Raw genomic sequence first — 14,310 nt, 5'->3', positions numbered from 1 at the left:
CACCACATAATCATCAGTCTGACCCCCCAAGAACCATTAAGTCAAATTTATTTACCCCCAGAGGGCAACACACTATTGTATCCTCTCCACTTTCTAGCCACCTAGGAACAATGGGGAGTCATTGCAACTGTCACGGGCAGTCAGCAGGAAAGGCAACCCAGCGCAGTTTCCCCAGTCTTCTGCCCAACCTGATCCAGCACCTAATCACATGCCCCGACAGAAGAAAGATCTACGGCTGCTTTTAAAACGCATCAGAAAACAGCTTTTTGAACAGAACCAGAGGACAATAACCAAACTTGCGCTCCGAATGCAAAGCTTAAAAAACTCAAAATTAAAGACAGAAACTCCTTTTGTGAGTGCACCACAGCTCCCTGAACGAACCCAGAGGCAAGCCTGAAAGGACTGCTGAGCGTCCTCCCCCTGAGCTTCTCATCACTGCTGTGGCTGCTTTTAAGTCTGACTTGTGAGGAAAACAAGGGAGGGAAGCATGTTTGTCCTCCAATGGAACACAATCACAAGGTTTGGGACCCGAGGGCTTCTCTGTGCTATTCTCAGTGATTACCTGGGTCAGAGGAGAATAAAGAACCTGGCAGAATAACAAGTCCTTTATCTCAGGCGCAAATGGGTTAAAATGCAACAAAGTAATATAAAGGCTATGCTGCCTCAGAAAAAGACACTATTTTGTTCTCTTTAAACTTTGTTTTGAGCTCTTTAAGGTATGTTATTATTTGTTTAAATCAGATTCCATGATAAATTTTGTTGCTTAGCACCCATTCATTTTCTCGTCACCCATGCGCACCTAGTCATAACCTGAATATACCTAAACTCCAAGTATATGATGAAAAGTGAAATACTCAAAGATTTTCTGGAAGTTTCAAGTTACTGAGATGTTAGTGGCTTGTGGGTCAAACATTTGAGAAGACTGATCTAAGCTTCGCCTTCCTCCTGAGCCTTAAGAGAGACAATGGCCTCTCATTAGAAGAACACATGTGCATGAGCACATTTTCAAAAAGTTGTTTATGCCCAAATTTCTATATGCATATTAATGTACGTAGATATTCAGTCCCCATAACAAGGTACACATTGTAGTATATAACCATATTTTAATATTGATGAATAAGTACTTTTTTCGAAAAAAATTATCCTTTAGAACTCAGAACCAAAAGTGTCCTATTAGCAACAAACAGAAAGCCATAGATTGCATACTATGATCTGAGAAAACACCCTTTTAAATTAATTTGAAAGGATCATGTAACCATAGTTTTATATAAACTTTAATCTTCTCCCCTTGTTATTAGTATAAGTTTATTAAGATATGAATATTCAGCCTGGCCGGTGTGGCTCAGTGGTTGAGCATCGACACATGAACAAGGAGGTCACGGGTTCAATCCCCAGTCAGGGCACATGCCTGGGTTGTGGGCTCAGTTCCCAGTAGGGGGTATACAGGAGGCAGACAATTAATGTTTCTCTCTCATAGATGTTTTCATCTCTCTATCCCTCTCCTTCCCTCGCGCTATCTAAAAATTCAATTAAAAATAGATATGAATATTCAGTATTATCTGAAGCCCATTTAGGATTTTTCTCTTAGTTGTATGTAATTTATGACTCAAAAAAAAAAGACCACACAAAACACCAAAACATTGCCCTTATTAGTACAAAGCAACTTTCTTTTAAATTTTCTCCATTAATCATTCCGGTTTCAAATGTAGATTATGTACATCCATACTTCTAATATGTAGAATATATGAAATCACCTCAAAATGTGCAGCTTTTAACTCTGCTTTAGATATTCTTATTTAAGAAGTAAATCACATATCTTTTAATGATGAAAACCAAAGCCTTCTAAAGATACAGCAAGGTTATTTTAGTAAAACAACACACCACTTATCCCATAAGTTACAAAGAGAACATAAGAACCCTGATATATTTTGGATCTAAATAATTGCAAACATATTACCTTTTATTTCACCAAAGTTCCCTGATCCCATTGCAAGAAGCTTGTCTTTCCAGTCCTTTGATAGTAGCTTTTCAATACTGGGGGTTTCTAAGTAGAGAAGAAAAAAATATATAAGCAAATCAACATGACTATCTTTACAATGGAGCTCATTAAAAGCCTATCTGCTAAAAATAAGGCCGTCCCTATCCCAGCCCCAGTTCATAATGACTTCATCAACAAAATGATAACAGGGGAAGAAAAAAAGAATGTGTTTTGTCACCTGCTGTTTCAAAATCATTAGCTTTTTCTCTTGCAGAACAAAGCCCTTCTAATTCTTTATGACAATGGGTAAATATAAACCTGCAGTTCATTGTTTTTCAATTTGGTGGATAAATTCCTGCTATAATGGGTGCTTGTCAATTTTAGGGTGTTAGTCTGCAGTCAAAAAAATAATTATGTTGATAAAATGCAGAGTAAAAAAAGGCAAAGAATTAGCTCTTAAATCTGCTACATGTAATTATATCCCTCTGTGTGTTTACAATTACATCCACTTTATAATATGTGTTTAACATCGTGTGGTGGTAAGCACACTGTGGAAAGATTTGCTGCGAACATTAAAAAAAAAGTTGGTACAAAGGAAGCTTTACAAAGATTGCAAAATCTAGAGAAGTGAGTAATGCCTTTCATGGACACTTATTATTCACTTATTTCAGATTGGTGTCATACTCGTTTTAAAATGCCCTGTATTGGGACAGGGCACACATATTTTAGAGAGAAAAGTTATGCTTCCCTCTGGTATTTGTTTCTATATACCGCATGGTTTTGACCTCTCCTTTGTGTCTGGATTTTAATGCATAAGTAAATATAAATGCTAATAAAGTCCCCAAACATGAAACTCCATTCCAAACAATGTAAATGTATGTTCTTGTCAGCATTTAGATGGGTACACAATGACAATGGCTTTCAATCCCGCGATTAGCACTGCATTCAGTTAGAAAATGGAGTGTACTGAAAGATAAGTGTCCCAGTATGTGCCATCTAAATAACAATATCCACACTTATTATCTAGATCTAAGATGTACACTGCCATTCTCCCCATTGGTGTGTATGTGTATTTGTGTTTGTGCAGACAGTTGTCTACCCCCTACTAGCAGCATAAAGGGAGTACAGGTTAACTTATCAAAGGGACCATCTGGCCTAGAGACCATAAGATTATTAGAAACTGGTTAATTTTCCCCACATCAAATGCATTTTAAGGTACGTTCATCCTCCTCTTTAGCTAATGCTACCTACTTTTTTAAAGGCCGTGATCTTATAGCCCTCAGCTGTATCACAAAGCCTGTGTAGAGATTTCTTTTTTAAAAAAATACTTTTATTGTTTTCAGAGAGGAAGGGGGAGGGAGAAAGAGATAGAAACATGGAACACCAATGATGAGAGAGCAACATTGATTGGCCGCCTCCTGCATGCCCCACACAGGGAATCTAGCCTACAACCCGGGCACATGCCCTGATCAGGAATTGAACTGTGACCTTCTGGTTCATAGGTCAACGCTCAACCATTGAGTCATGCCACCAGGCTTGTGTGGAGTTTTCAACCAAGTGAAGGTGAAATTTTCTTTGGGATAACTGTAACAATCTGGAATGCTTTGTTTTCAGATGTCAAAAAGTTGTGAAAAGTAAAATGGTGAAAAATGTGTGAAGTATTACTGCTTTTTGTAGTCTGTATGTATGGTGAAAATGATATACATGTATACACATATATTATATGTCAAAACTATTCTGTGCATATTTACCTATAGAATGTGTGAAAGTACTTATTTTCCTTTGTAACAAAAGATATTTCCATTTTTTTCACATTTAAGAAAAAGATCCTAAAGAATTTACTTTTTCTTAAAATACCCTTTTTATGAAGTGGTAATGACAATTATATGAGCAATAAAATGGATGAAATGTGCTCTTACTGTATTCAATATTTCTGCTTATTGAGGCTTGAAAGGTAACTTTAAATACTTCTGCAAAGATTTCCTCTGTTTCTCTATTCCCAGTAAACACTTCATGAGTGAAATTATTTGTTAAACCTTATCAGAGTAGGTCAAACAAACACCACTGTTTCTTTTTTCTAGCACTCCACAAAAATTCTTGAGAAGCATGTAAACAGGGCACAGCCAATATGGTATTTGCAATAGAGTACTGTCAGTCATTAAAAGCTAACAAACCTTTGCAAAGCAGGAATGCAGCAATAGAAATCCATTGTGCACTAACAATAGGCTCCTGAACCTCCCGGCACCAAAAGCAGACCATTTTACTTTTAAGGCTATTGTCTGCAAAGTCCATGACAAAGCTTTTCCCCTGCAGCTAGACAAAATATTCACTGTAGTGTGCTCATAAAGAAACAGAAGTCTTCTGTCTAAGTTGCAGAGTTAAAGAAACAGCCACCAGATTTCTGAAACCTGCAGAACATTCCTGGCCTCTTTATTAACTTGCATAAAGATATGTCTCATATATAGAGCCACTTTATTTTCAAGTACCTAACTTTTAAGGTAGACTACAGAAAAATGAATAACTTCTTTAAGGCCAAGTAATTTGAAAGATGCAAAATCAGAAACACATCTAACTCCTGTCTGTCACATCTGTGGCTGAATAATGACACTCATATTTGCAAATGGATGGGATATATACTTTAAATTCAGTATAAATTTAAATAAACAATTATTGAGCAGCCTATGTGCCAGGAACTATGCCAGATGCTTTTACCTCTATTCTCTCATTTAATCATAGCAAATACATGAAGACTCAGGTTGTGTTATTATATCCATTTTACAGATTTAAAAAAGAAAATGACTTGTCTGAGGTTTCACAAAATGTAAAGGGCAGAATTGAGTCTTGAACTAAGTTTTGTTTTGTTTTTCCCTATAAATTTCTACCTTGCTTGTCAACAACTAAATCGTGAAGACAGCCACTGTATTGAGGGCCAAAAGCTAAGTCATGTATATCAGGTCCTTTGCATAGGGTATTTTAAACTTCTCACACTAATCTTCTGAATTAGGCTTTGGTACATCTATTTTATGATCTAAGAAGCCAAAGTTTAGGGAACTATCACTACCTGCCCAATATGGAGTTAGTTCAACCTCAAAGTCTTATTAGCTCTTCCTATTACAAACGCATTACTTCATTTCACCTGCAAAACAAGTGTGAATAGGATGGAAAACTATTGTAATTGTGGGAATATGAAGGGAGTCTCCCCAGAATGCACCACCCTGGCCAGCAGATTATTTCCAGCTGAAAACAGTGAAAGCCTAACAAACTCAAGAGATGTCTTTTTTTCTGTTCTTTTCTTTTCTTTTTTAGAGAGAGAGAAAGGGAGAAGGAGAGAGAGAAACATCAATGATGAGAGAGAATCACTGATTGGCTGCCTCCTGCATGCACCACACTGAGGATGGGGCCCACAATCCAGGCATGTGCCCTGGCCTGGAATCCAACTGGTGACCTCTTGTCTCATGGGTTGACATTAGCAGGGCAAGAGTCGTTGTTTTTTATTGTGTGTGTGTGTGTGTGTGTGTGTGTGTGTGTGTGTGTGTGTGTGTGTGTGTTGTTTGTGTGTGTGTTTTTTTGTTTTGTTTTTTTGGTGTGTGTGTGTTGTTTTTGTTTTGTTTACTCCCCTTTACCTGCCTAAAAGATTTCGATAGAAAACCTGCTACAAGAAGGGCACTCAAGCATGGTCATCTCAACACGTATGATAAGTGTGGCAGATGTGGAGGATTCAAGCAAAAATCTGTTCACTAGATTCCCCTTTGTCTCTAGGTGGCCTTGCAAGAATTTGTTTTTACCAAATGTTTGTTCTTTCTCATCTACTGGTACCTGTGAATTGCTTACCTCCCTCTCCTTTGTCCAAAATGACATTTTGCCTCACTGCCCTTGGAATTTTCATGCTATGTGAATTCCCCATGCATACATATTAAAACTTTATTTTCTTCTGTTAATCTGCTGTATGTCATTTGAATTACTCAACCATCCAGAAGAACTAGAGGGGTGCAGGGAAAATTTCCTGCCCCAACATTATTAACTCCATTGGATGGATGAAGTAAAAACTTGAAAGGATAAACTGAATTCCCTGGATGACATGTATCTATAAGCACTATGGTGGGATTAAAAGCCTATATTTCCTACAGTTCTCTTATGTTCTCAATACAGCCCCACAGAATGACTTTGAACTCTAAAATTCCGGACAATTTAAGGAACACCTATGACCATTTGGTAGAGATATACAAAAAAGTGAAAACTTTCACTGTATTCATACAGTGAAAGACTATTAGGCTAGGCTATAAGTCAAACAATTTGGGTTCTCACCAAGACTTAGGCACTGGCTAGCTCAGAGGGACCAAAAGCACATCAATGTACCCACTTTGCCTCTCTATCTGAATTGCCGTGAATCACAGAGCTTAAAACAAACAAATCTAGTATTCTACCAACTACAACTCTTTCAATTTGTTTCCAGTGGTAGTTCATGAAAGGGTGGTAAGAAATGATCTCACAATAATAAGCACAATGGGTGGACATGTACAGATGACTGAAATTTCTCTAAAAAATGGTAAAATGGTAAAGATTCTATAGAATATTCATAATGAGAAATGTAAAAGACCAAATGGCAACATCCCAATATTTATAATACACCTGTTCATTAATGTGTGAATACGAGAAAAGTGAAAGTTGACACAATTTGAAAAATTTATTATGTAAGTGCTGCTGCTTCCGTGTTTTTGGAGTAAAAGAGATAGTATTAAATATTCCATTTCTGAAATGCAATGTATTTTTAAAAATATATATTGAACTGTGTTTTATACGATGAGTGAGGAATGTTTGTGTGCTTAATTATTTCCAAATGTTCAAATTCTGGATTTCCAATTATTTTCATGTTAACATAGATCATAATTTTAATGCAAAAATTTAAAGATTTTCCTGGGATTTACTTCTCCCAAGCATTGGGCTATCACAGTTGATTTGAAAATAAAAACGAGGGCTCCCTATTTTAAAATAAGTGTGAGGACTAATACTTAGCATTATTTACATGACATTTCATTTGCATACTGGTGTCAGATGCAAACAAAATTGTGTCAAGGGTAAAAGTTATTATAATATCCATTTTATATATGAGAAAATTAAGGTCCAAAAGACACTTTGCCTGACATCACCTGGAGAGAAATACAAAACCAGGTACTCTTAATTCAAGGATCTGTCTCTTTAAAGGAAAGGCAAATCTGTATTTATGGTAAAAGAGAAAATAAAATGAATGGTAATAAATAAACTGTGAGATAAATTAGAGAGATATAAAAAATGTCCATATCGGCATATTAATATTGAGATGACTCTAAGTGGATTACTTTTGTCCTTTTTTGCCAACTGGGCTCTTTTGATAGGTTTGCTTGCTTTTCCTTCTCACCCTTGCCTCTTTTGCTCACATATGCTTCTTCACATCAATGAGGATAGCAATCCCCACCAGCGAATGGCCCCCCCAACTGTGCCAGCCATTGTTACAGCAGCATCCTGCCTCTTTAGGGCCCGTTCATTCCCTATCCCTCTCACTCCTTTTTCCCTTCGGTGCCAAACACTCTTAAGACCGACTCCCTCATCTGGAACAATGAGACCTAGAGGCTCATGCCAACATATTGTAATTCTCCAACAGGCTGCCAGTGCCAAGAATTAAACCACATTTGCTCCAGTGCAGTAGCTTTACACACAAGCTCAGGTTTTCGCTTTGTGTTTATGTAGGTTTTTCCCCTTAATCTCCCTTGAGCTGCAGTGGCAGCGCTCATTGAAAAATCAAACAAGCAAAAAATATGTATGTATAATATTTGACTTTTTAAACAAAGTCCCAGGAGTTAGGTCAGACCAAATCTACCACTGTTTATATTTTAATTTTGTAGCTTAGACTAAGCTGTGTTATTTCTGACATGCGATAGGGTGCATGGTCAGGAATGGGAGTTGTCTTTTGAAAGGAACAACACTATGGTTTAACTTCAAAATCTACCAGTATCTTCTTTGAAGTCAAGAAGTAAAAGCAGATGTAAATTATTCAGGTCATAGAATCAGAATTTTAAATCTGAGAAGATTTTTAGATATCATTTAGATAATAGTCATTTCATAAAAGTGATTTACTAAGGCATATATTGGACATAACTAGAACAAATTGTTTGGTTACTAAAACAAACAAAGTAAGCATTCCATTATCCTGTAAATCTAATTAGCATTAAACATATTTACATTTCTTTTATATAAGATTTAGATATTCTTATGTGCTAATGGACTATCAATCGGTAAGTGAGTAATGGATTATACAATATTATTTAAATATTTGACCAAGCAAATTAGTGTTAAGAGAGGATTGTTTTGCTCAATACAACTTGGTAATAGCTGGTTTAGAACAAACGCTTCATTTTACAGACTGAAATTGTAAATTCAGGTTAAAACTTTCCTAAGATCAAAAATCTATTAATGATAAAGGCAGAACTTGCAGCCTAACTCCTAATAGACTACTCTTTTCAATATACTACACACAACAAGTTCCTTTAATACAGAGTCTAACTTTCAAAACTGAAATGTTAGTTCAGTTTTATTCACCTCATCTAGTTTTAGACAACAGTTATATGATAGGTGGTCTGCAACCTTAATCTCTGTTAGAATTAGGTAACGTTAACTCAATATTCTTCCCTTAGAAGCTTTCACTAACTGGCCTCCCCAAACTGAAGAATAAATGCAAGTTAGTGTACGTGGCCAAATACATTTTTCTTCATAAAGCTAATTACAATTCAATAGGTTGATATTTAATTATTAAATAACTGACATTTTTTTCTGAGGGAGAGAATGAGCCAAATCTGGAAATCATACATCAGTAAGATTTTAATTCATGTTGACAATAGCTGCCTGTCCAGAAACCATTTTGAGCAAATATTAAGCAATGCAATGGAAGTCGTGTAAAAACTTTTACATATCTGGGAAGTTATTTGTGCAATGAAGACCAGAAGGCCTTGGAACAGTCCCACTAGCCAAGCACTACAGCTAGTCTGCCACTGGAAATGTCAAGTTCTTCTAGGAAATGTTAAAAAATAACACATACCACAACACACAACAGAAACACATCTGAAATTCCAAAGCATTAGACTTTCAATAAGCCTCAGTTTTATATGCCATTATCCTGAAGTGAATGAAGTTCTAGAAATACTTCACTTTCAGTAGTGCCAGAAAAAAAACGTTGTCTGGCCTGCTGATGCAAGTTTTGAAATCTTTAATATGGAATAAGTTTTTGGATTCTTGCAATATCTAAATCATTATTCGCAGGCTTAATTTTTACCCTTGCATAAAATGAAATACTACGTACCTATTCTTTTATACCTAATTTTATACCACAGTTCAGAAGACTACCACATAATTAAATATGACATAATCAATATGTATAATTGTTACTTATCAACAACTTTGAATAACCTTGGAAGTACTCCTCATAAGATGGATCTATACTTTCTACACAAAAATTCCCATGAACAGATAGACTTAGGAAACTCTCATAGTTTTATCTACTCCATTACTCAGAAAATAAGTGCATTTTCTTGCACACTCTACACCACTCTGGTTTGTTCTTGTTTGAAATATTAGATTCCAGAAAAAATAACATAAGCAATTTGAGAGCAGCATTTCAAAAAGTAATTGCATAGAGATATTGCCCTGTACAAAATATTTCATGTTTTACTACTAAATATAAAAAAATAGCAATTTAATGTCATACTAGTTTTGTGAACTTTGGCAAGTAATTTAACCACTATGCTTCAACTTACTCATCTCTAAAAGGAAGCATAACTGCATTTATCTCAAAGGATTTTTTTTAAAAGAATTAAATGAGTTAATTTATATAAAGTGCTTAAAACAATGCTAGGCACACAGCGACACACACACACAAAATGCTGACTAATATTACAACTACAACTTGGTGCACAACTCTTTAAAAAATCAAATGAGAGAAATATATATGTTTCAATTTGCCCATCACTAAAACTACTGAGAAATCAAAAGCCTCATCCAAGGATATTTATTCCATGAATCCTATACATTTTTACGATAATGACCCATGACCCTTAGTTTCATTTCTTATCTATGATGGTTAATGAATTTTTCAGTTGGTTCATATCAATAAAGATGGGGCAGAAAGAGATGTAATAGTATTAGGGACAAGAAAATTTGTCATTTGCATTAGGTTAAAGTATGATTTGTCCCAAAACAACACAGGCATGCAAATATATTCAACTAATCTTTGCCTGATTTTTGTTTTTTAATTCTTACCCAAAGACATGTTTTTTATTGATGAGAGAGAGAGAGAGAGAGAGAGAGAGAGAGAGAGAGAGAGAGAGAGAGAAAGAAAGGCAGAGGAAACAGAGAGAGAGAAAGAAACTTCGGTGCACCCTGACCTGGGATCAAACCCACTATCCTTCAGTGAACAGGATGGCACCCTAACCAACTGGCCACACCAGCAAGGGCCTTTGCCTGATTTTTTATTTTTTTTTTTTTGGCAATTGTCTTTCTAACTTTTCAAAGGTTTTATTAGGTCCTCAACAATGGCTAAAGCTTTTAAGTCAGTGATGTTGTCAAGTGAAAGGGAACAACAAATAGCTTTGTAGTGCTCTTTACCCAGGGTCACTCAGCCAACGGTAATAGTTACTATTTGTATTTATTAGCACAGTAGCCCTGTCCTCTATCATCCTAACTCACCCCAACCCCCATGACAGAAAAAGCATTTTAACTTTTAATAAAAATGGGAGCGTGTAGCACTCCCATGTAAAGATCTTTCAGTAAAGTGCACAGCTAATGAATACTGTCCATTTGTATCGAATAATTTATGATGTTAGCAAAGTGTGGGTGGGGAAATGTGAATTAAGTTCTTGCCATTAGTTACAATGAGAGGGTTTAGAGTGGAGAGTAGGAGGAAGCAAAGGAGTGAGCAAGGCAAGAGGGGTATAATAGAAAGCAGAAGCAATTTAATGGAAAGAGAATTCAGAGGAAGATGTTCATAATGTATAAAAAATTGTCAACTTAAGGAAGTGAAAATATTTCTCATAAACTATTTTCATAACTAATTTTACTGTCATCAATCAAATAACCAACTTTCCCAGAGACAAATTATAATAAACCTGTTATTTTCCATTTAATTTTATTTGAAATAGTATTTTCTCAACTATTAGAGAGATAGAGCAAGAAAGAAATATAGAAGACAATCTCTAAGAACTAAATTATAGCAAAAGGTATAAGAAGATAAGGAATATATTTTTAAAGTCTTAATTTCATAAGACAAATACGTAAACAAATAGGAAAAGTTTAAGATAGCTTAAGCATATCATAGCTTAGTAAAGATGAGGCTGAGACTGCACAGTTCTAAGCACATTATATATGCCTACTGATATGTCTAAGAAAAAAATTGCCTAAATATTTGAATTTTAAATGAAACAATTATCCCTTTTAAAAAAGTCTATCAACATAATCATCCACTTAATTAGATATCTAGACAATGCTGAACAGGAAAATTAATGATCATATTTGCACAATTTTGTTGTTTAAAATTGTGAAAGTGGGTAGTAGAGATGATAAAGAAGATACAAAAAGCATAGAAATAGAAAGCCACTTAACATACATTAGAATAAGAATTCCAATACTTTAAAAATATGACAGAATGTTTTACCACTGGAAGTGAGAATTAAAGCGCATACAGCCTGATGCTAAACCACTACACATCCTGAATCTTCTCTATCACAACATATGTGAAAACAAATCACAATCTCAGCTTGCCAGATGCCTGAAAAGATATGAACAATAAAAACTGACACGATTCATATGATAAGTCAGAGATTGTGAAATTGTGATATGCAGGTAATTGGACAGTTGAGCTGAAAAGCTACTTATAATTCAAATTATATTTTTATGTTCAATACATAACATCAGATTTTACAATTAAGAAAAAAACCCCTCTGATTTGCTTAAAATCATATATCTAAATTTGCACATATTCTTCTCAACCAAAGTAGTCCATCTGCCTTAACAACTTGTTATATTTCTCATAACCTTTTATGGATTTTTGGATCGTGTCATTTTTAGAGTAATTTTAGATGAGAAAATACAATAGTTTTTTGGGTTTTGTTTTTTTTTTGTTTGTTTGTTTTTTTTTTTGCTAAAAAGGCATTTAATGTTCACAAGCTTAGACACAATCTAGGCAACAACGAAATCTATAGCCATGTGTTAGCTATAATATGCTGTGACCCCCAAAAGTCAGAACATAAAAAACAAAAATCCTGTAAAAATTCTCTTGAAAAATAATTTTTATTTAGGACCAAGTGAAAGAAAATAAAAAGGAAGCAAAGGAAAAAGAAAAGAAAAGTCTGAATAAATAAAAAAGAGAAAGCATATACCACCAGAGACTTACAACCCTCAAGGTAAAAGACAGCGGGTATAAAATTGGACATGCACAATATAATGGTATACTCATTTAATTTCCGAGTTGAATGAATATATAAAACTGTTATCTTTACTTTTAGTGTCATGCATAGATACTGCTATTTTCTTTATTTTGTACGATCTACTCAAATGCACACACACAAAAAGATTGGGAATCATCAGACTCTATATACCCAATGTATCTAACAATTTCCTATTAAGCCACTTCTGTGGCACTATGATAGTCACAGAAGCATGGCCTCTGTACTTCAAATAACTCACCATCTCATGGGATGATGGACAGACTAACAGGGACCAGACACTAAACCTTTGAGTCAAATCACTAGTGTCACTGAATTGCTGTCCTATTGTTTCATTCTTTGAAGTAAAAGTAAAGAGAGCAACATCTTACTTGAATTATTATAGTGAATAAATATGTTGATAGATTGTTTGTAAAAGCTACTATCATAGGATGTCCATAAAAAGTTATAAAATAGTCTTCTGCTTATCAATCCAACCTGTTATAAAAAAAATTTCCAAAAATAGGACCAATTAACAATATTGTCCATAGTTAGAAAAATAATATGAATCAAATCATACTAGCAATATAAAGTTAAATTAAAAGGTATTTTTCTTAGGATGAGGCATATTAACAAGAGCAAAATAGAAGTAGACCCCAGTCCAGCTATAGTTAATATTATTCAGGAAGATTCCTTAAAAGGCAAATTTCCAGGACCACTGGAGAGTCCAGGTCTTTATGTCTTGGTTGAATCCCATGAATCTGCACTTTTCCAAGACCTACAGTAATTTTTGGTTGAATAAACATGGACTCAGGATATAAAAATATGCATAAAACATTTTATTAACTCTTCAGAAATTTAAGCTGAAAATGTTTTCCCTTTTTTTTGAAATATGCTTTATTGATTTTTAGATAGAGAGGAAGGGAGAGAGAGATAGAAACAACAATGATGAGAAAGAATCATTGATCGGCTGCCTCCTGCACACCTTCACAGTGGGATCGAGCTTCATCCCAGGCATGTGCCCTGACCAGGAATAGAACCTGGAATCTCTTGGTCCAAGGGATAATGCTCAACCACTGAACCACACCAGCCAGGCTGAAAACATTTTTTTTTAACTGAACAAGATCTGAAGTAGAATGGACTAAATTCTTAGAAAGGTAAAAGAATTTTACTTATACCACAGAGCCACTTAAGTGAAAATTTAAACATTATCAACTAAAAAATATTCAAATATATTCAAATACTTTTCTATTTTACAGCTCAGTGAAATTAGTATATCAAATTTTTAAAACTCACAACAAAATGCAATAAGAAACTACCAGACATTCATTATATTTTATTTATTAAAAATAAAAAATAAAATAATTACTACTGGAGAATTGTCAACACAAATTTTGTTTAAAAATCTCTAATAAAGTAACACAAACAAAAGTAGAAAGACATATGTAGTTTTCAATGTCACGTACCATATACATAATAGAGGTACACATGATTATGTAAATGGAAAATAGAAAAAAAAAGAAACTCATGAGATGCCAGCCAAATGCCAAGGACATTTCTTTGAATGGTTGAGAACTGAGATGGAGAAGATGTCAAATTAATGTTATAAATAATTTAGTATATCAGAGAAGAATGAATGGGATAATACCCTTATCATTCATTTAAAGGAACGGCAGGACAACAAATTACTAACCTTAGAAAGGGGTTTAATGGTAAAAGATAAAATATTCTATATACCTTGAGTATAATTAACATGCAGCACAGCAATCTTTTGTCATTATATATTAATCCTCACAGGAGGATATGTTTTATATAGAGGAGAGAGAAACATCAATGTGAGAGAGAACATCGATTGGTTGCCTTCTGTAGGTGTCCCAACCAGGGATG

General features: G+C 34.7%; 1 protein-coding gene across 7 annotated transcripts in view; it reads right to left on the bottom strand.

Moving 5' to 3' along the window:
- The window catches only part of SOX5 (SRY-box transcription factor 5), a 971,461-nt gene that overhangs the window by 218,889 nt on the left and 738,262 nt on the right, over positions 1-14,310 (bottom strand). For all 7 annotated transcript variants that reach the window (XM_036296492.1, XM_036296491.1, XM_036296490.1 and 4 more), the window contains one exon: positions 1,958-2,044. In XM_036296492.1, coding sequence (XP_036152385.1) covers positions 1,958-2,044 — 87 coding nt within the window. The remainder of the gene's footprint in view (positions 1-1,957; positions 2,045-14,310) is intronic.

Source organism: Myotis myotis, unplaced genomic scaffold (assembly GCF_014108235.1).
Source record: "Myotis myotis isolate mMyoMyo1 unplaced genomic scaffold, mMyoMyo1.p scaffold_m19_p_3, whole genome shotgun sequence".
In the NCBI taxonomy this organism is placed as follows: domain Eukaryota; kingdom Metazoa; phylum Chordata; class Mammalia; order Chiroptera; family Vespertilionidae; genus Myotis; species Myotis myotis.
The sequence above is the reverse complement of the archived record's forward strand: the minus strand, read 5'-3'. Positions and strand labels throughout refer to the sequence as shown.